Genomic DNA, 22,138 nt, shown 5'->3' on the forward strand with positions numbered 1-22,138 from the left:
GTGCTACGAATCTGCGTTGATCGTTTACTCCACTCTGCTGTGATTGGCTGTTTCCATAAGTGGCTTTGATTGGTTGTTTTGCTGTCAGGCAACTGATGATGCTCTGGTAGTCGGAAGCAGTAGTTGTAGTCTCAACCATGGCGTCCCAGTGTAGCCTCTCCAAACTATTTCCTATCCAGAGTCAGCTCGATTGCGCCCTAGAAGACGCTTCGACACAACAAGAAAAAGAGGATCTTGTCTATCAGTATTTGAAAAAAATAGACGACGGAGAGGACCTGAAGATTCCCGATTTTCACACAGGTGAGACCATGTTTACACTTGTAGCTTCCTTAGCACATCAGATCTCTCCATAACAGTTTGATTGGAGTTTGCTAATCCTGTATGTAGTTACAGTACTCAACATGTCCACACAGTATACGAATTAAGCAAACAGATACTTTTCCTGTCTTGGCGTTTAAATACAGTTTTAAACTGAACTAACGATTTTTGTCATGTGTTTCTCACTGTAGCCAGCAGTACAGCACCTCCCATTCAGTTGAGATTAGCAGCTATTCAGACTTAGCTATGACCACATTAGGGGCACTTGCGTTTTAACTGTTTGAAGCCATTGTTTGAACTCTCACTCTTGTATGTTTTGGGTGTGCACTGTGGGTGTTTAACCTTTCATTGAATGTAATGACCCAGTGGGAGCCCATTTGCTCCCTCACTACCAACCAGCACAAATATGAGAATCTAAAGTTAACAAAACAAAAGGAGTCGAGTTTGCTCACAAGGGGGGGTGTCATGCTTACAAGATAACAGTTGTGAGCTTTCTGTAGTATGGGTTAGGGTTAACCCTAACATGAAAATAAATACCTTGCTCAGATCTTTTATAGCTGCTACAGTGTAACAAACCACATTATGATTGAGAACACAGTTCTAGTTCTAGTTCTTTTGGGGCAAGCTCTGAAAATAGATCTTCTGAGTGATTTAGTCTGTGGGCAGTATCTCGTTGCACCAGTAGATGGTGATCGTCAGTGGAGCATTACACATCAAAATAGGTGGGAGTTGTTGCAGACCTATACAGTGCATGTCCACCTATCTTTCATGCATTTTTAAAATCCTGTACGTTACACTTGTTTGCACTATTGGTTTTTACAGCAGGCGTGACTTGACAGCACAACGGTGTCACTCAACCTTTGTTACAACAAGGGTACAAAGTTGAAATAAGGTCACCATAAAACCCTTGACGAAACGCATAACATTTTTGCTCATTTTATCTAATGATTCTAATGACTAAGGAAGAACCGTTGAGTTTTATATAAAAGGCTAAACGTTGGACCTTTAGCTCTTTGTCTTTCGCCCAATGAAATCAGGGTGTGTCCGATTGGTTGCAAATTCACTCTGCTATACCATAACTACTACTACTATACCTCTATATATTTGAATTTTATAGAAGTAAGACAACTTTACAGGAAAACCCTGGAAAGAACTGAAAATTATCTGGAACAATAGGCTTGACAAACTGTGTGCAAGTGTACTGGGGATATTCTTTGCCATTTTAAAGGCAAATAGATGATATTTCAAGTATGGATTGGGTTTAGGGTTTGAGACTTGAGTAACATACACCACTGTATTTCAATAAATCACTCAAGTCAGACTGAGTTGCAGAAATGAGGTCTTGCATCTCTCTTAACTGGCCTGACATTTAGCCAATCAGTATAAAGGTGTTTAGTCGATATACAAAGAGAATCTCATCAGTTTTTAGTCGATTAACCCAAAGGATATTTAAAGACATTGCTTTGTAGGCTTAAATAAGTTGGCTAACACATTTTCATTTGACCTGCATAGGGTGCTGTTGCAAAGATTTTTGCCAAAAGATAAACTGCTTGGTCAAGCAAGTAAACCAAACTTTATGTGATGAGAGTGCTGTGTCATAATCATTCTTAATGTGCTGGATTTTGTGTTGTGCTGATGTAAAATATGTGTGACATTTCTTATCAGATCCAGTTGTGAAAACCGTATAATTTTAGATCTACTAAGATGTATTTATGGTTATTCATAGAACACTTGAACTGGAAAAACCTCAGTCAGTGATTTGATCGATTGGACACTCTAAAATTTTCTCCATATGCCATGAATGCTGTATCCAATGAACTTGTTGTGCATCTTACCACAATTTTTTTGTGTAGGTTCTCAGTTATTCAGGCCATTTTAATCCTAAATGCTAAAATTGAAGGCAGCTGTTCAGTTACGGAACTGAAAAAGCCTTTTGGAGGACAAATAAAACGCTGAAAACGTTGACTAATCTTACATTTAAAGAATGATTGCATCATTGCCCTTTCTGATATGCTCCAGGTTTAGACTGGCTGAACACGGAAGGGCCTCTGTCGTTAAACAAGGAGCTGGCTGGTAAAGTGGTGCTGCTGGACTTCTTTACGTACTGCTGCATCAACTGCTTGCACATCCTGCCTGACCTGCACCAGTTAGAGGAGAGACACTCCGTTGAAGGTTTGTGGCTGTGACATCAAAATGAAAAGAACAAAAAAACAATGTGCTGTTCCATTCCCTAATACTTTCACTTCACAGCAGTGGAGCACTCGTCAACCAGCCCTCCCATTCACACTGAATATATACATTTCTGAAAACTGGGGACAAATGCAAAGGCACTTTAGGTTTGAGGGAACATTTCTTAAACCAGAGGAAAACGAGCTTTATTTTAGAGTGCTTTCAGTTATAGATTATTATGCACACTTCTCAAGCTGGAGCAATATTTGTGCGCTCTGTGTCGTTCTTAGAATTCTTCCGACAGTGCACAAAGCGATTGAGATTTTTGTTTTTGTTTTCCCCATTTTATATTACATTTTGGTCATGTGTGCGATTCTCATTGATTGGAGAAATTCACCTGATCTTTTCATGAGATTTGTTGTCAGTTAGGAAAAAAATATTGAATGGCACTTTTCCTTTTTTTTATCTAAGGTACAACAGGATTCACATCTCATAGTAAAACACGGATTCAGGTTCACTGTGGCCTGTGTGTGTTAAACATATTAGTGACTGCCCAGTGTGTACTGTATGTTGCACCAAGGTCGCAGGTTGCTATGGGAACATTTATGGGTGAATGATTAAATAAAGTGCTTAAAGTAGATTTGAAAAAAAAATACTAAATTGCACAAGTCCCAATGAAATGGAATTCATCTTCGACTTAATTCACATCCCAGCTTGCTAGCATTCCTTTCAGTCCGTCTCATTGGAAGCAGCAGTCTGGCACAGATCAGTTGCTGCTGTGTTGTGTCATGCTGTGTCAGGGAACACATGTAAGTTCACTTGGGAAGGGAAATGGTTGTACTACCTTCTGCTTCTTTTCCAACAGCAGGAAGGCCCTTATCTCAGCTGTTAAGAGACAGAAACTAAAAATACTTCCAAGCTGCCGTGTCAGTAGCTGCAGCGCTCGTGACTTTAAGCTGCTAGTATTGTACTTCTAGTACATCTAAAGCGTAATCTCTTGCATCCGGTCAATCCCTCATACATAATGTCTGTAGGTGTATAAAAGTCTTCAAAAGCATTTGATTCACTGTTGCCGTCACTTCTTTTTAGCTACCACAATGCTCGGTTGGTTAGCCATCACCAGTTTATTTGTATGGATCTGAAGGTCCAATTAGTTCTTTCATTCTCCACCCCTTTTGGAGGCTTTCAGACCAGCCTGGACTAGGTCACAGCTCAAAGCAGAGTAGCTTCAGGTCTCAATGCACTGCCCTAAATTTGATAGTAAAGGTTTCTCTAAAGATATTAAAGACTGTTAAATATTCCTGTAGTCTAAGATATTTTTCTCCAAGCCCATCATTTGCAATAACATTATTTTTTTATGCACTTTTGGCTCTTTTCTGAGGTTCAACCTGATGTAAAATTAATACATGAACCCTGATTCATTCATCAATTCATCCATGTAATCATCCCTATGATTGTTTTTGCTTTTCTCGGTCTTATTATTATTTTTGATAATCGAAAGGAGCATTATTGTTATTAACTAAGTGGTAGGATAGACAAAATGTGCTACCAGTATCACTAAACTCCTATACCTCATTTGTAGAATATAATGATAATTATAAAAGATCAAAATTAAGCCAACAGGGACATTTTTGTGTATTTGATCATTTTTGCATGTTAATTAAGCTTAATTTGAGTGTATGCTGTGTGGAATAGTCTTGTTTTTTATTTGCTGAATGCAACAGAGAGCTCTTTTAAAAGGCATCTGACTGCAGGAAGCTGTGCATCTTCGAGTCGGGAGCCTGGCAGCACACACACACACACACACTCACTCACTATCATGCTCGCCTTATCTTTGGCACTGCTATGGGTACATTGTGTTTGCTGCTCTGGTCAGTGAGGTGTGGGAGCCACCCTGCCCATTCACTCCCACAGTCCGTCCCCCCCTACCCACCCATCGTCACTACAATCTGTTGCTGGTAATACATTACTTGGCAGAGGCTGAGAGTGATGAAATCCACAGTGTGGAGTTCAAGTGAGTGTTTTTTTCCTTCTGTTGAGAAAATTACAATTTAGGTCTTTGGGGACCAGTTTTTTGTTTTTTTTCTGGATCTCAAAAACTAAAAATGTAATTCTGCATTTTGCTTCACCATCTGAAACGAAATGCAAATCAGATAAATGTGTATTTTCACATTGACTCACAGACTCTCGCCCAAAACAGTTGCACAGTTCGACCACCTCTAGCTTTGATTGCGGCATTATGTCATTGAGCTCATGCAGAATCACAGTATTTGTTTTCATCCTGGAATATGCCTCTGCCAAAAGAAAAAAAAAAAATCCACACACGGAAGAACCCGGTCAGTCAGTATATTCAGGAAGTCTGCTGACCGGATTTTTCGGGCATGTAACGTTGCTGTACCTCCACATGACCAGTTGAAGCAACCCTAGATAATATTTCTGGCCCAGAGGGCTTGTATGGTAGGCACCAGTCATGATTGGTGCAGCATTTCATCCACTGCTCTGATACACCCATCACTCAGTCCTTTTATTTTTTTCAAAATTAGCTTCACTGGTTAAGTATTTCTCTTAAGGCGACACTGTCATGGTGGGGTGGATGGAGGACACGGATGCGGACTTTCAAAAAAATAACGGTTGATTTATTAACAAAAAACAAAGTAACAACAGAAAGCGCGGCTGAGCCGGAGAAAAACGTAGCTATAAAGAACAAACAAAAATACTTGACATGGCAAGGAATAAATAAATACTTAGCTTGGTAATATCGACGTGGAACATGGATAACAAGAATCTTGGCATAGATGGCAAACAACATACAACAAAGATCCGGCAAACTAAGAGGGGAGGCTGGAAACTAAATAGGGAGTGAGAGTGATTGGAGAGTGAGTGCAGCTGAGGGAAAAAACACAGGTGAAGTGAGTGAACTAATAAACTGAGTGCAGGGAAACTAAGACATGACTAAACTAAACATGGACTGAACACAAAAACATAACCTAAAACATGAAACTAAAAATGAGAGTCCCTGGGCGTGACAGACACAGCTGTTCAATCCCGGTCCCATGACGTCTCTGTGAACTGCGTGCGTGGAAACGCTGTTTCTTTCACTGAAATCTGACGTTGACTTTCTTTGATGGCTCTCAACAATTCTTACAGGTTTCGATCATGTGTTGGGCGGTTCTCAGCTCAATCTGAAACGGATTATTTTCTGCAGCAATTTTCCAGTGGGGTCCTCTTATTGATTTGCTAAGTAAATCTAGGTGGTGACCTTTATTGTTCAGGCAGCATATATAAAGACATTTTTTTATCAAGAAATATGCACTTGCATGTACAGTTACATAGAACCGAAATGGTGCTTAGAAATGTTTGCATTTTATGGCGTTGATCATATCCCACTTGGCAACCTCTCCATCTGTGATTGTGCTTGATTCCGTGCGAATAAAGTATTGTCAGATTGAAGCTTTGACATTTCTTCTGACCCAGGCTGGCTCTGTTTGTGCACAGTATTGTCACATTTTTTAATCGAGGAAAACACGAGTACAAAAGTGACTGCGTTGCAATACGGAGTCCCACAATGACTGCGAAAACAGGAAGGAAACCTGTCGAGGTATCTGCTCTGTAAGGTTGTTTTTTTTATTTTGGAGAGAATTTTCGTGATCCCAAAAAGATTTGCTTGAAACAGCATCACAAACTCATCTACTCCATTGTTGAGGGCAGTTCAGTAGCATAATACTTGAGCATCTATTGGCCTCGTTAAAAGTCACAAATTGTAACCAAATGCCCTCATCGTCCGTAGGATGAGCCTGGAGTTGATGACAACTGGAAAATGGCTGAGATTTATAGGAACCTCATTTAGATCTACAGAATGTTATGCTTGAGGGTCATGTTTCCATCCCTTTAAATAGTCCTCCTTGTTATATGTTTGTGTGAGACATTTGTACCTATGGGATCTTGGTGTTGACCAGGCTTATGCAACGTGTGGACATGCTGATTTAAAGAAAATAATTCACAGAGATGCAGTTGAGATAACTGCTGTAGCAGGACATGAGTCCTAGATATTTATGTATAAGATGATGTTCTGAGGCAGAACACCGTTTCTGGTTGGAGTTGGGGCTCAGGTGTGTACTGATTTTAGAGTTGGAATAAACTGGTCATGGTTAAGGGTAGGGATGAGGTTTGGGTTGGATATATTTGTACAAGCTCGAGTGTGTGTTTGAACTTTTTGTTTGTTTGCAGTTTTGTTTTTCGAACACTCCTCTTCCAGACCACTTACTGTTATATTTGGGTGTAATTTTCTCTCAATCTGTTTGATCTCTCTCGCAGATGGATTGGTTATTGTTGGTGTGCACTCTGCCAAATTCCCCAATGAAAAAGTAAGTGTTTTCATTGTTTGTTTATGTTTGTGTTGGCTGGTCTGACAGAGTTTTCTTTCCTCTGCTTCGTTAGAACTTAGTTAAAACTGTAGTGTATTAAAGATACGTTGTTCTCCAAGAGCTGAAGAGATGTGTGATGGAACACCTTAATGCCAAGAGTGAAAGCAGATTTTCTGAGCTATCATATCAAGATTTATTTATTCTTTTAAGTGTTTAACCCATTAACGCTACTTAAGAATAATTATTGAAAGTATAATAAGTATTGCCTGAAAACAGCCTCCTTAAACTTTGGGGTTTTAGGGGAAAAAAAGAGAATAATTACATGCTCTAAGCGTTTACTGAAACCCTCTTCTTCTCTGTATTTTCACATGAATAGAAACGTGAAGATTAAACTCAATTGAGCGCTGAAGCCCCTATAATTTTATTGCAAAATGTTCACTTTGTCCTCTTGTTCGTCAGCCTTTCAAAAAGAATTTGGTCCATCATGGGGCCACACTGACACAAACCATCATGCACACTCCCACTCACTGTAGGGTTAATTTAGAATCACTAATTAACGTAATGCGCAGGTTTTTGGATGGTGGGAAGAAGCCAGTGTACCTGGAGAGAACCCACGCATACACGGGGGGGGTCCGCACAGACTGTGAGACCACTGTGCAGCCCTTTCCACAATTCAGAATTACTGAATTATTGAATGTTTTCAGGGGATTTTGAAATATTTGAGCAGTGAAAAGCATCAACAACAGCTTGCAGCTAAGCCTCATGATTCCATCCGAATGCAGAAAACCTCATAACTTCACCCCGTCTCCACCTTTAATAGAGCTGAGCCTCGGCAGCGACAGTGATGTCTCACTTCTTCAAATTCAAACAGTGTTCAGTTATTTGAACAACGCAGGATTTTTTTTCAAAGTTCCTGAAGAACAAAGCTTTTGCATCCAGCATTGAACGTTCTCACATCGCATTTGGCTTTAAAGGGAAAAGTACAACAGTCAAAATCAAAAATAGGAATTATTTTATTCAATGTTATTCTTTTAAATTTTTGTGTATAGTAGTGTTTGTGTATTGGCACATTTTTTAATGTTCAAGTTCAGAATCCTCTTGTTCTTTATAGAATGATAATAGAATAATAATGATGAGTGGTTATTGCTTCGTGTAGTAGTTTTCATGTCTACAAACGTTGTTTGTACCAGCGCTATGTGTGATCTCTGCATCTTTTCTCATTGGTTTTCATTTGTCCATAAACGTCCGAAGGTCCTGGACAACATCTGCAGCGCTGTGCTCCGCTACGACATCTGCCACCCTGTGGTAAATGACAGCGAGGCACGTCTCTGGCATGAACTGGAGGTCTCCTGCTGGCCCACCCTGGTCCTACTAGGACCGCGTGGCAATTTGCTCTTCTCCTTAGTCGGTGAAGGCCACTGTGACAGGCTGAATCTGTTCACTGACAGCACCCTTCGTTATTATGGGGAGCAGGGCCTGCTGAACGTTCACTCTGTTGAGATCAAACTGTACAAAGACTCCTTGCCACCCAGCATCCTTTCCTTCCCTGGAAAAGTGGCTATCGACAACCTCCACCAAAGGCTGGCCATAGCAGACACGGGACATCACAGAATTCTGGTGGCGTCTTCTGCTGGACACCTGCTACATGTCGTAGGAGGTAAGACTGGCTTGTATATGTTGTAGTGAATAAGCTATGAATGAGAATTAGGTGTTGTTCTTATTTAATGTTTTACGTAGGAAATGGAAGTAGATTCAGTACACATTTGCGACATTTAGGCAATCATTACATTTTGACATCCTGCTCATGCTTCAGTGACCCTCAGCGGAGCCACATGGCTGTCTGTGTTGGCCCCAGATCAACAGAGAGGTTGGCAACACCAGGGACCAGTTCATGCTGGTAACTGGCACTGACCTATGTGTGGACAAATAAGGAGAAGAAATGAAAGGATTGGCTTTATGTTTGTGCTGATGATCTCATCCTTTATGCACACATTCATCAGAAATCAAAGGCTAAACTCTTTTAATTTGTCTCGTTTCAGTTGTCATTAAAATATGGAAAACATCACTCTGCCTTGGTAACATTAGTGTCAAAAATCGAACTAAGTCCTAGATATCTGAATAGGACAAGTCGAATGTTGAGCAGATGTCCCTCCAGAGCTCTACTTTATCAGTGAGAACAGAGGGGATATATTCAAAATGGAGCCAGAGATGAAAAAGCGATATTACTCTCCGTATAGATGAAAAATCTGAGCTTTAAATGAAGTATTGCAGAACACCCTGACATATCCTTTCTGTCACAGGACCTGAAAGTGGCAAACAAGATGGCGACTTGTCCGAAGCTTCCTTCAACTCGCCACAGGGCGTTGCCATCAAAGGGGACACTGTATATGTTGCCGATACGGAAAACCACCTGATTAGGAAGGTAGAGCTGACCTGTCTCTTTAGCACACGGCAGTTTTTGCTGATGTCTGCGTGTACCACTGTGTCGGACTGTGTTTGTGTTTGTGTGTGTTAGATCGACCTGCTGGAGGGTAGAGTCAGCACTCTAGCTGGAGTAGGTGGTCAAGGCACAGACAAAGAGGGTGGGGCCATGGGACCTCAGCAGCCAATCAGCTCTCCCTGGGATGTGACGCTTGGCACTGCCGGTGAGTTTTGTGGTGATGTGATGGCTCGATCTCATAATTTATTGTTTTTCCTCTCTGTGCCCGGCCAGATTGCCTTCTGTTCTGCTTTTAGTATTCACTCTGCATCCTGCCGTACCATTAATAATTCTCAAGTCTGTCCGATTGCTCATATTGGTCTGGACTTTACCGGGCTTTATTATTCTGCAGGTCAGATTTCATGCAGATTTTTTTAGGGATTTATGGTTTGCCTGTTAAATGGCTTGAGGAAAGGGGTGTCTCTCTTTGTGTTACTGTGAAACCAATCATCAGAAATTCTCATCATCTGTGGATTGGCCCTCTGTTTGGAGGTCAGAGACGAGTGGAGGATTATACCACTCTTTCTAGCTCTTTTTGCTTTTTATATTCAAACATTTGTGGCGCTTTTCTCGCTAAGGGTTTAATGTGATGTACAAACGTTTCTATGGTGAGGTCACCCGAAAATGTGCGGCATTATTCCCATTTCTAAACAATATTGCATCTCCCTCTCCCTTGCTGTGACATCCAGCTTTTTACTCTGACAAAAAAAGAAGAAGAAGAGAAAAAACTACAAACAAAGAAACAGTTCAGGGACAATGTAGATGAGGCGAGACTGAGTTGGTTTGGGCATTTGTGGAGAAAATGCTGGATATACTGTAAGAGGGATTGTGTAAATGGAGCTGCCAGGTAACAGGATGAGAGGACAGCCAGATAAATAATTCATTGCTGTTGTATCAGGCTGGTGGTTGTCATGACAGAAAAGGATGCGGATGGGGACAGACAATCTGCTGTGCCCTTACCTGGTGACTTTTAAAACTGTTTAATTCTGTGACGTCTTACTGGACAATGATAATATCTATGCAATAACTCATATTTCCCTAATCTCAGAAACCATTAAAACCGAATGAAAGATATTCTCTATCGGACGTAACAGTCTTCATAGAAAATCTGTGTACACGGTTAGCAGTTCAATATTTTCCGTATATGGATGTTTTTCAGTACAATTAGCAGCATCATGCTGTAATTCAGAATATTTCTGATGATATTTCAGTTTTTTGCTGAGATAGTTGCTCTTTTTGGGTAAATTGGCTTAACTCTTCTTTGACATCTATTCAATTTACTCAGTCTTCTGCCAGTTTCATGTATCTGACCAGTAGCACAGTCTTGGATTGAAAAACCTGATTGGCACACAGTTTACTTAGTTTCATCCTGTTTCATTTCCCTTCCATAGAAGCTCTTCAACTACATCAACCTACCTGGTGGATTGTCTTTCAAAGTATCCCGGCACAACACTTACATTTGATACTTTCTTGACGTAACATATATACATTTACGTTCTACACACAACATTTGTAGCTTCTGAGCCTCAAACCATTCACCTCCTTCTTGTTAAATTGAAGTCCCTGATCTTTTACAATAGGTTTGCATTAGCAATATTCCTGATTGTTTCATAATTTCAAAGGGATTCTCAGAGGTTGATTGAAACTGAAAAGGCTAATTAAGTTGGAAAAAAAACAACTTTTAAATCTAATTCCCGGTGGATACAACATCAGCTTAGATATTTGCTAATTCTTCATCATTCATTATAGTTCAGTTGAATCAAGTTAAATGAAACTCAATAGTAACTTGAACCTTTTCAAGTCCTAGATAAAACTAAGTAAATGTATCCAAACAAATTAAGATCTAAGATCTCAACTTCAAGTTGAAGCTCAACGTCCCTTCATGCCTGGCTTTTATTACTTTTCCATGGGTATTCCCAGTTTCTTAGTCATTAAGCTGGTGTATAAACAGAAAGTGTTTTTAACTTGGTTTTTAATAAGAATAACTTAACATTTTCATATTTAAGATACCATATTAGCAGATCCCTCGAACACAGTTGCAGTTGATGATCGTCCATGAATGCTGAATCATTATATATTCAGTAGTGATTATGATTTGGTCATTAATGAATTTTAGGTTGAATTTATACAAATGCTTATTCGTATTTTTATATTCTTTAGTTTAAAAAATACACCACAAGTCCACCACAAAATGTAATTCTTGGCAATTAACTCAATAGAGCTGCTTAATTATGGCACCGTAAAACCCAGTAAATGGAGCTGAAAAAACAAAAGTGCTTGTGGATTCTGAGTCTCCTTTTACAATAAGTCACAGCTGTAGGTGCCTCCGAAAGTCCGGGAAGTTGTTAAATTGTACTTTGGAGCAAAAAGTTGTTGTACCCGTCAACAGTCGGTTTACATTTTTGAGACATAACGTTTGAAATATTGATCTCACTGACGTAAATTGAAAGAAATAATAACATTTAAGGAGCTTGGCAGTCTTGTGTATAGCGGGGACCTGTTTGGGGTCTATCCCGCCACTCACTCCACGTTAGCTGGGACAGGCTCGAACTCCCTGTGACTCTGAACAGGATAAAGCAGGTAAGTAGATGGATGGATAGCATTACAGGTATCAGTCTGGGTCACATTTTTGGCTCAGGTTGATTAATGGCACAACCTGCTGTTGTGACTCACTATGAGTACATCCTCTCACTCTTTGTAATTTCATGACGGTGTGGAGTAATTGTTCATTTGACAAATCAAGAGCATCCTACAATTTATTTTTTTTTAACCATAAAGTGCTACACAGGGATTTATACTGTGAGTCCACCAGATGTGATCAAGAAGTGCGGATTTCTGCTCGACATTAAAACACAACAGAGATACTATGCGTCTGTAAGGGTTGTGTATCCATCAAGATGACAGTGTCGTCTCTGCTGAGGTGGCGGATGACCTTTCACAGACAGGATGTTGTCATTTTTAACAGATTTTTGACACTTGGCCTTCACAATCCCAGGCTCTGAAAATGTTCCATCTTTGCTCAAAGTTAACTTCCCCAACACAACTGAAAAACACTTTTGCCTTCCGAGCAAACGTTAGCATAGTTTTTGAATGATATTGAGGCTGACTGGTAGAAGGCTAGAAGCAGTTCCTGGTTCCAAATTTATAGTTTGTTTTCTTGCTTCACTTGCATGCGTAGGTGGTGTTGAGGACAACGTGCTGTGGATAGCGATGGCAGGGACTCACCAGATCTGGGCTTTGTTCCTAATGGATGGAAAACTGCCCAAAGGAAGGTGAGAGACTTGCACATAACCACGGGGCAACTTGGCAACAGCAACCTTAAAAAGACACAAATAAGTTTGTTTCTAAGGATAGAAGATAACGATCGTGTCTTTTTTTTAGATATGTGTGGACGGCGTTATCCCAGGAAATCAAGTGAAACAAACAAGTGATAAATGTGTCGTAATTAATTAACCACAAATTAGCATTTCCAACAGAGACTATTTCCATCACAAGAGGTGAAAGGTAAAATGGCAAAAATGTCATCATATTGTAATTATTTTCTGTTACAACTTAAAAAGTGAGTCCAAGGCAGGGACGTGCGTGCGATGGGCTGGCAGTGGCAGTGAAGAGAACCGAAACAACGCCTACCCTCACAAGGCAGGCTTTGCACAGCCTTCCGGGTTGGCTTTAGCCCCAGAGGAGCCCTGGAACTGCTTGTATGTGGCGGACAGCGAGAGTAGCACCATCCGCACGCTGGCACTGAGGGATGGAGCTGTCAAGCTGCTGGTTGGAGGAGAAAGGGACCCAATGGTGGGTGCACAACAGATGATGGATGGTTAAGTAAATGATGGAAGAAGTTTTTTGTTTTTTTTCTCTACCATTTGTCTTTTTCTGTAGTCTGCCTGATAACTTTCAAAAGTAGTTACATTTAAAACAAATCAGCCAAAGAGCAAAAGCACCGTCAGAACTCCAAGTTGCTGTGAATTTTAACTCTTTAAGTGACCCATTGTGGTGCCTCTGTAAAAGGAGAACATCTGAAAAAAAAAAAGTAAAGAAATCCACCTTCTGATGGAGGCTGTGACAGACAAATGCCCTTGTTGTCTACTCAACAAGGATTTTATGTTCCACACCTTGTCCTGCCACCATACATCAACAGAAAACGCAGACTGTAAAAACAGCACATTAATCTCCCAACAGCAGAAAACCCGTTTTAAGGAACAATGTTGTACAGATCTTTGGCTCTTAGGCAGTCACAAGGGTTCAGGGCTGTTTTCCATTGATAGAAAGTATTGATTAAAAACAGAAAAAGCCACAAATAAACACAGCCTTTCTTGTTCGCTGTTGAAGAAACGCCTGAAAACAAAATTTTTGGTTGTACTTTTCTCATCCGTCTCCGCAGTGTATATATTTTTTTCTATGTCTTGATGTATTTCTGGAAAGTATCGAGAGCTCTGGAAGGTTCTCACCCATGAGAATGGAGAGTAATTAAGTGGAGAGTCATCTACAGTTTATTCTTTTAATGTGACAAAAGCCAGCAAAATCCATTTAGATACACCATGGTGTGCAGCTGCTTAGTGAGTTTTAAGCTTTTAAACTGAGACACTGGAACATTGAATTTTAAGTGGGATTAAAGATGTTATCACATAAATGCAAATCTGAGAATCACATCTCTTGTCTGCAACCCTATTTTCTTTATTATTGTATCTATCTAACTAGCACATACTAGCACATGTATCTATTACTTATTTTTCCCCCAGTTCCTTGAATATGTTTGTCACTGAGTAAATCTTAATTAAGTCATCTTATTTCTGTTTCTGTAATCTCTAACCATCTATACTTGAGAGCCTCTGTATTCGTGGTTTTGAAATACTTGAAAATAGCCTTAAACTTGATTATTTGAAAAAAGCCCTTAGGCTACATCTGTTGAGTAGTAGGCTAGCTCTCTACGTTGTGCAACATGGAGGGAGATTCACATATTTAAAGGAAAAGTTCGAATTTTTTTCAAATTATACTGGCTCTCTTTTACCGAGAGCAGCACTCAGCGTTTAAGTCTCATATCTGAAATTATGATAAGCGGCTGGTTAGCTTAGCTGAAATAAAATAGAAATTGGGACATGGCTAGCCTGTTTCTCTCTAAATGTCATCAATGCTGATTGTCAGTATGACAAGTTTTAATGATTTAATGTTTTCTATAAAGTAATAAACTGTAAATTCGTTGGTACATAGATTTTGTAAGCTAACACAGCTATGCTAAGCTAAGGTAGGAAGCTACGAAGACGTGACAGTTGTATTCTCATCATTTAACCTGTAACAAAAAAGTCAGTATGCCCATCTGTTTAACTATCAAACTGTTGCTTTAACCTGATGTGTTTTAGTGAATAATTTTGTGTTAAAACCTGCATTTAAAATTACAGATTTCTTTCCAAATGAGACGCAACACGGAAATATTGCTTTGAAATAGAGATTGAGTGGCAAAGCACTTCAGAAATCCAACAGAACCTCAATCAGGGAAAATCACACCTCCAGCTTTGACTGTCTGGTTCTAACGGCTGCCACAGGCTCGGGTGCCTGAAGAATCGAGAAGATCAGAGCGAAAATTATTCTTTGTTCCCACAAAGCTTTGATGGAGTATTTCCAGTATTTCCTCAGCTTTTGTAAAATTTCCAAAGCGGAGAGACTTCACATATCTGTGACGCGATGTATTGCACTCCTGCAGTGAAGGTGAACATCGAAGCACGTGTAAACTAACCGCCTTTTGGAACTGATTCAGCACGAGATTTATTGCACAGACTGTAGTTGTTTACACTCTGCAGCTGTGGAAACATTAATGAGCCATCAAGAATCATAAAACATGAAGAGATTGTTATCTGAGCTGAGTGATGATGAATCAAAAGCTATTTATTTAAATTTGTCACAATCTCTGACATGCTGGTTTTTGATTAGCTGCAATGATTTATCTTTCATTTTTTAATTTCAAGGATTTTCATTATGATTGTTTATACGGTTGAAAAATTCTTTGATTCTTTTTCATTTCACTCTGAAGCCATTTCAAATTTGGATTAAGGCAGTTCACATTTTCACGTCTGATGTTTTGTTCTTTGAGCCTGGGATGAGCTGAGGCACAGAGGTCACAAGTTGCTGTTTTTGGCATTTGTATCCTCTTTTGATCTCATGTGAATGTTTTCTGTTTTGCGGGCCAGAATCTTTTTGCTTTTGGGGATGTCGATGGGAAAGGGGTGGATGCCAAACTGCAGCATCCTCTCGGGGTTGCCTGGGCTCCCGAACAAAGCCTTCTTTATGTAGCCGACTCCTACAACCACAAGGTAACCGATGCATGTCACAAGGTTGCACCTCAGAGATGTATTATGCTCACAATTAACAGTTCTGTCATCATTTTAAGATTTAAGTGATTACTTGAAGAGTAGTTAAATGTCTTTTTCTTTCTTTTTTTTTAATACTAGACAGGGAACATGAATTGACTTTTTTTTCCCCCGCATTGTGATCAGGTCAAGGTAGTGGATCCAAAGACAAAGCAGTGTACCACATTAGCAGGAACTGGGCAGGCTGGAAATTCTTTAGGCCCAGAATTGAACAAATCCTGCTTCAATGAACCTGGAGGAATCTGTGTCGGTGATGGCGGGAAGCTTCTTTACGTGGCCGATACCAACAACCACCAAGTCAGAGTGCTGGACCTGGCCTCCAAGACTGTCTCACTGGTCAGTCCTCTATGTCTTTGTGTGATTGGAAAAAAAGTGTACTTTCAACCTTGAGAAAGTACTTAACATTTTGCCCATTTGTCTGTAATTAATTTTTCCCATAAAAGCATTTGTGCTTGATGAGTTTGGACGGAAGGTGAAACAGAAAGGGCATTATGAATGTGTGCAGCGTTCTCATTGCTCCTCTTTAAATCAGATATCCAAATCTCTCTCCTAACCAGTTCCCCATCTCCACTGAGTGCACAGACTCGGCACCATCCAAGCCTTCGAGTACTACCAAAGTCCCCACGCTGCCTAAATCGGCTGCCAGGAAAGAAATGCCTCCGGTGGCTGTGTTTTCTGGCCAGACGGTCATCATGTCACTCACAGTATCACTTCCAGAAGGAGCCAAACTCACTGAAGAGGCTCCCAGCTGCTGGGCACTCTCAGCTGAGGGTGAGACAACGTTTAGTCACTATTACAAGTGTCTTGCATTTAAATGTTTTATTCGCATTAATATTAAAGTACACTGTGACTTGTTAGTAGACCTGTCCAGTTCTCTGTTGTCACCCAGCATTGTATGATGTTCAAAGCCAAGATGCCGTTGTCCATCCTACTATTGCTCGATAATATAGGTCGCTGAAAGCTACCGGCTTCGTGACTCGGTTGAACACCGACACCAGCTCATTTTGAAGACAGAACCCTACTATTAGAGCCAGGAGAGGATTATTTAGCAAGACACTTTTACTGACGTTGTGTCAGATTTAGAATTTTCTCTTAAGTTAAAGACTCCTTTCTAATTAGGCATGTTATATATTTTTTTTGTCTTGCTCAATAGGAAAGTTCTGGCTAGATTTTAGTGGGATTTTTGTCAATTACAGGTACTCAAAAAATAAGTGAAAACACACCTTTTATATATATTTTTCGATTATTTGGTAACTTAAAAAAAAAGCTGTTGGAAGAAATTCAAGAGAAAACATGTATCCAGAGAAGACACTGCAAGTTTATCTTCTCAAACTTTATTGAATTGAACTTTGCCATCTTGATTAACCCAAACCTGGACAGACTTTTGTGTGTAGTAAAGTTACCTGACCTGACATTTATGCTACAAAGTTTGTTGAAAGAGAAAAGTCAGACTGGAATTTACACTGGGGAGAAGAAAAAAAAATCACTTTTTCTCTTTTAATACTATGTAGGGATTTAGCTCACGCCAGGCTTGCAATAATTGAATCATATTCGACTATTGTTTTTCTGAAGTCCAAAAGTAAAAGAAAAGATCTTCAAATACATAAAGATATTTTTGCCTATCGGGGCAACTCGAGGCAGAGTTAAAAACCTAAACCCCGTTGTGGAGCCTCTGCAGCTCTCCTACTGGCCTTTATTTTGGTCCGTTATCTATGATTCTGATAAAAAGCATTTGCACTGAATGATGCTTAACCTCCATGTTGATTTCACTGTGTAACAAGTAGATCCTCACTCTGCCAACCCACACCTGGGATTTAAAGCGGAAGGATGGAGGAACACTTCAATTACTGAAGGGCTCTTAAACCATCAGCGAGGTTGTGCATGACTTGGGCAATTTAATGGATGAATCCGAAGACCTCAGTATTGTTCAAATTGTAATCTACCATAGTCCGACCCTGGAATCAAGTGTGAGGTGATTGTTCGATACCATGTGAGTGGCGGTTGATGGTTAGTTCATTAGGTTTTGAACGAAAGTGTTTCCATCTTTCTGAGTGATCCAGCACGCAGTCAGCCGTATCAGCCGGCTATTTTTAGAACATTTTGATAAGGCGACATGCCTTGGTTCACATAATTAGCTACCACGCTATGTTATGTGATCCTCCACCATCCCATTATGCCCAGTCTAGACTTAAGCTGATCAGATCAGCACAGAGGCAGGAATTTTAATGGATCAAGTTAGAATGTGCAAGCCAGATCTAAATAGTTTTTTAGTGCCTTTTTAGAAATGGCTTCCATGGGACTTCATGTTAGGCATCAGCTTCATTAATCACCACTAGCATGGATTTTGTCATCTCTCTGGCATAATATTTTCTCACAGTATTAAATCCAGACTTCTCTTTCATGACTTTCATTCACTGTCCGTGGTCAGTGTCTCTTAAGATGGGAATTTGCTCTTGAATGTACCAGCCTTGCTTTAGAAAATGTCCTCGCCAGTATTTCATCAGATTTAGAAAGGTTATGTGAATTTGGGCTGATGTTTGGCTCAGGCTTGAGTCAACAGCCCGCGCAGGTCACACTCAACAATAAATCTAGATGCCAGGCAGTGATTCTCATACAAACACTGATCTTTCAGAGCTTGGACAAACTGAGTCTGATATAGGTTCAAACTATGGATTGATCTTGTTTATCACCATGGTGGCAGTGTACCTCTGGGGATTCAGTCAGTTTGGCTCACCCAATCTCCTGAAATAGCTTTAGCAACAGTTGGATATAAACCGTGATGTTTTGTATTGGCATGCACGGTCCCAGATTCCGATGACTGTGATGATTGCCTGACTCTTCATCAAGCTTCAACAGCAGCTTGACCCGTGTGGGTTTGAGCGAGATGTTTCAACAACTGTTGTGTGGATTACAGCAATGCTTATCTACCCTCTGGATGGATTGTAACAATTTCTGTGATCACATATGAGCCTCTTCCAGCAACATCATTGGATCCATATTTGACTACTCCAGTACTTTAGTTTATGACCAAATAATTGCAAAAATATGGTCAAACAAATTCACTGACATATTTGCTGGTTTAAACACAAATTATTTCAGAACATTGTATTTCTACCAAAAGTTGTTTTATTGTAAGTTCTCAACTGGAGAAGTTTCTTGGTGATATATTTCATTGAAATTGAGTTCAATTTTGAGCTATTCGGCTATCGCCTAGACTCTTATTTAAGCGAGATTTCACTGCAGGATTCTTAGTATTACTTTAACATTTTTATGAGCCATGTTGTATTCTGTATTTTCTGTTTTATAGGTAACGAGTGGCTGCTGGACAACCAGGTGATCACTGGCAACATTGTAGATCTGTCGCAGCCCCTCCGCATCTCAGCCAAACTTCCAACCGTCATAAAGGAGTCAAACAGCAATCCCAGCCTCACTTTGGGTGTATGGGTGTACTACTGTATGGAGACGGGTAATGCCTGTATGATGAAAGCAGCCTCATTTACCCAGCCTCTTCAAATAAACGCCGGTCTTGGAGAGGAAGAGATCACTGTTGCGATGGCCCACGCCTTCTAAAACCGGCCACGCGTCGCAGTTAAGGTCTTCGTTGAGTCATCAGTGTAACTCCAAGCCGTGTTCCGTCTTTGTTCACAGCTCTAACAGGAGAGTGGAAATCTGAGATTCCGACAGAGTTTTTAAACTGAAACACACCTGGCTCAGTAAAGGCAACACCCTAATATTATTGCTTTTTATAGTTATAGATTTTGAACTAACTATAAGGGACCGTCCACAACAATAACATAGAAGTGCTTTGTAGATGAAGAAGTTCCTTGAAAACTAAGGAACACCACCAGACTGAATTAAGGCCGACGGTAAAAGACAATCTGTGGATTTAATGGGAAATGTAAGCAATTCTGATGATTTATCCGGCTGGTGGTGGTCATACATTTTCTGTCATAGAGTTATGTAGTCTAAAATATAAAGTATTGAAAACAAAGTAAAACTAAAAGCCCATATATTTTTAAGTAATAGGGGCCTGTGAATTTGAAAGAGCAGATGATTTACATTTAAATGTTTCGAACAGAGTACTTTTCCAGAACTCCCCAGAAGTTATTACCGAGCGGTTTCCAAAGCGATTTCTCATGTAAATGATTATGAGCTGAGATATGATTCAGGCATACCTTTGGCTCTGAAAGTATTGCCTTTGAATGTTAATATTGAGTTATCAGGTCATTTTAAAGGGAATATTAGGATAGGAAGCCAAAATCTCCATCCTATCATTTAATCTGAGAGCAGTGAAAGAGGTATTAAGTGGAAAAGGACAGATCTCATCAGAGGTTCATGAGACATTATCTATGCAGACACACATTTTTATCAACCTTATTATGTTAAAGTATGACATCATAGTATTATTTATTTGTGCTTTTTTATTTTTCAAATATTCAATATTAGGATCATATATGTGTGTGTGACTATATATGGCGTGGATTTAGCTGGTATGATGCCTTCAGGTGCATGCTAATCAATCTTATATGCAGTATGTAGAAGATCTGTCTTCATTATCTGTCTGCGCCATTTGAGGCTGAGCAGTTTACTCCCAGCTCAAGGCTTCACCCTGTGTCTCCACTCTGTGTGTGTCTGATGATACTTTAGATTACGATTATTCACGACACACGGAGCCCTTTTTGATGCAGACCATAAATATAGCTGTTATCTAAGTAATGAATAAAGTGCCTGTTTTCGATAAAGGAAGCAGCCACTTGTGAACTGATGACACCGACAGACTGCTGCTGCCTGCTCCGCACACTGTGGGATATTATATTAAGCAAACAGTCTCATTAAAAGCTCACTATCAAGCATCTGCTCCTGAAAGGCAACATGATAGGAGAGAGAAGCTCTAATAATGATCTGCTGTACCACGTTGTGGGTTTTGTTATGTCACATGAGATGATAATGTGGAAGCTTTTATTGTCATTTTACCATATTGCTTTTCAAAGTTATGAGTTGCTGTCTGAAACGGCCCTGAGAGTGTTTTGATTATCATTGCTGTCATCATGTCTCATAACATAATTTTGCTTGTCAGACTGTTTTTATTTAGTTTGGACCGCTCGGCCCAAGTGCCTTGGAAAAAGGGGTGTGGCCGTATGGATGGTGTGAACCGATGACACTTTAACTGTATCCGAAGCAATAACAATATTATTCTGTAATGGGAGAAATGTTTCTTTCCCTCAAGTTATTTATCTGAAATGAACCACAGATGTTTAGCCAGTGTATTTTCTCAGCTCTGTTCTTCCTCTGGCATTTCCTAATGAACTGTAATGAGCTTGAGTGGCTGCTGGTGGGCTTTACGTTCCAGATACTGTTTTCCAACTCTTAACCTGATTTCTTCTCGGAGGTTTTAAATGCCTTTGGTTTGTCTTCATCGGGGACCTTGCTAAAACATTGGCTTCTCAGTGCATTAGAGCAAGAGAAAAAAAAACAACTAATAAAACATATCTATCCAGCCTGGTTTGTTTCTGATTGTTATACTTCAGAGATCTAAAAAGTCTCCTATTTTCAAATGTTCAGCCTGTGAGGTTTTTCAGTTTAACTTCAGTCGATACATTAATAAATTGAAAGACTGCAGCTCTGCTATATGAAATAGGTTTTATGCATTTTGTTACGTTTTCGAGTCATTTCAAAATGTTGTCGACATAAGTATTCAGACACTTTGTCTTGAGGCTCACAACTGTTTCTGTCAGTGATCCTTGCAATACTTTTGCCACTTGGCTCAAGTCCAGCTGTGTCTAACGGGACAGAAGTAAGGAGGCACACATCTGTCTGTATAAGGCGTCTCATTAATTATGTCCATGTATATCACAGGGAAACCCAAGTCATGAGGTTGAGGGAATTGTCAGTAGATCTATGAGGCAGACTTGAGTCAAGGCACAAATCAGGACGAGAATAGTCGCTGCAGCATTGAAAGCATCCAACAGCACAGCAGCCTCCTTCATTCTCAAGTTAAAGAATTTGGAACTACAAATCCTGTATGTTAGTGCGGGTTTTTACTTTGAAAATTCTCCAGAACGACTCTGTTGGTAACAAATGGTGACTGCAGGTAGGTCAGTCCAATGCACGTGCCTTTGTCATGTGTGGAAAATGTGGATTTGCACTTGTCTTGTTGAAAAACGCAGGGACATTCTTCGAAAAAATGTCCGTCTTGAAGGCAGCACACGTTGCCCTTAAATCTCAATGAACTTATCTTCATTAATGCTGCTGTCACTGAAGTGGAAGTGAGCTTTGCCATCACAGAACCTGGCATTTAGACACATTTGCTGATAAAAGTATGAATGGTTCCTTATAATCTTTGGTCTGGAACACTGAGCATCCATTTCTTACAAAAATAAATATATTAATTAAATACTGTTATATTGGTCTGACCCCATACACGTTTCATCTGTCACAGAAGCCCC

General features: G+C 39.9%; 1 protein-coding gene across 1 annotated transcript; it reads left to right on the forward strand.

Annotated features, from left to right (window-relative positions):
* The first annotated feature begins 100 nt into the window (after nucleotides 1-100).
* nhlrc2 (NHL repeat containing 2) lies at nucleotides 101-21,190 on the forward strand. Its single transcript, XM_075457415.1, has 12 exons — nucleotides 101-300; nucleotides 2,338-2,490; nucleotides 6,802-6,851; nucleotides 8,103-8,508; nucleotides 9,152-9,273; nucleotides 9,367-9,496; nucleotides 12,509-12,602; nucleotides 12,891-13,122; nucleotides 15,513-15,635; nucleotides 15,819-16,028; nucleotides 16,250-16,463; nucleotides 19,000-21,190. The coding sequence occupies exons 1-12, from the start codon at nucleotides 138-140 to the stop codon at nucleotides 19,260-19,262; spliced, it is 2,160 nt and encodes a 719-aa protein (XP_075313530.1). The 5' UTR covers nucleotides 101-137; the 3' UTR covers nucleotides 19,263-21,190.
* Nucleotides 21,191-22,138: the final 948 nt, after the last annotated feature.

This window comes from Odontesthes bonariensis, chromosome 23 (genome assembly GCF_027942865.1).
Source record: "Odontesthes bonariensis isolate fOdoBon6 chromosome 23, fOdoBon6.hap1, whole genome shotgun sequence".
NCBI lineage: Eukaryota > Metazoa > Chordata > Actinopteri > Atheriniformes > Atherinopsidae > Odontesthes > Odontesthes bonariensis.

Coding starts and splice junctions, on each gene's coding strand:
- nhlrc2 (XM_075457415.1), top strand. CDS start 138: ATGGCGTCCCAGTGTAGCCTCTCCAAACTATTTCCTATCCAGAGTCAG. Junction 301..2,337: donor GATTCCCGATTTTCACACAG/GTGAGACCATGT, acceptor GATATGCTCCAG/GTTTAGACTGGCTGAACACG. Junction 6,852..8,102: donor CCAAATTCCCCAATGAAAAA/GTAAGTGTTTTC, acceptor AAACGTCCGAAG/GTCCTGGACAACATCTGCAG.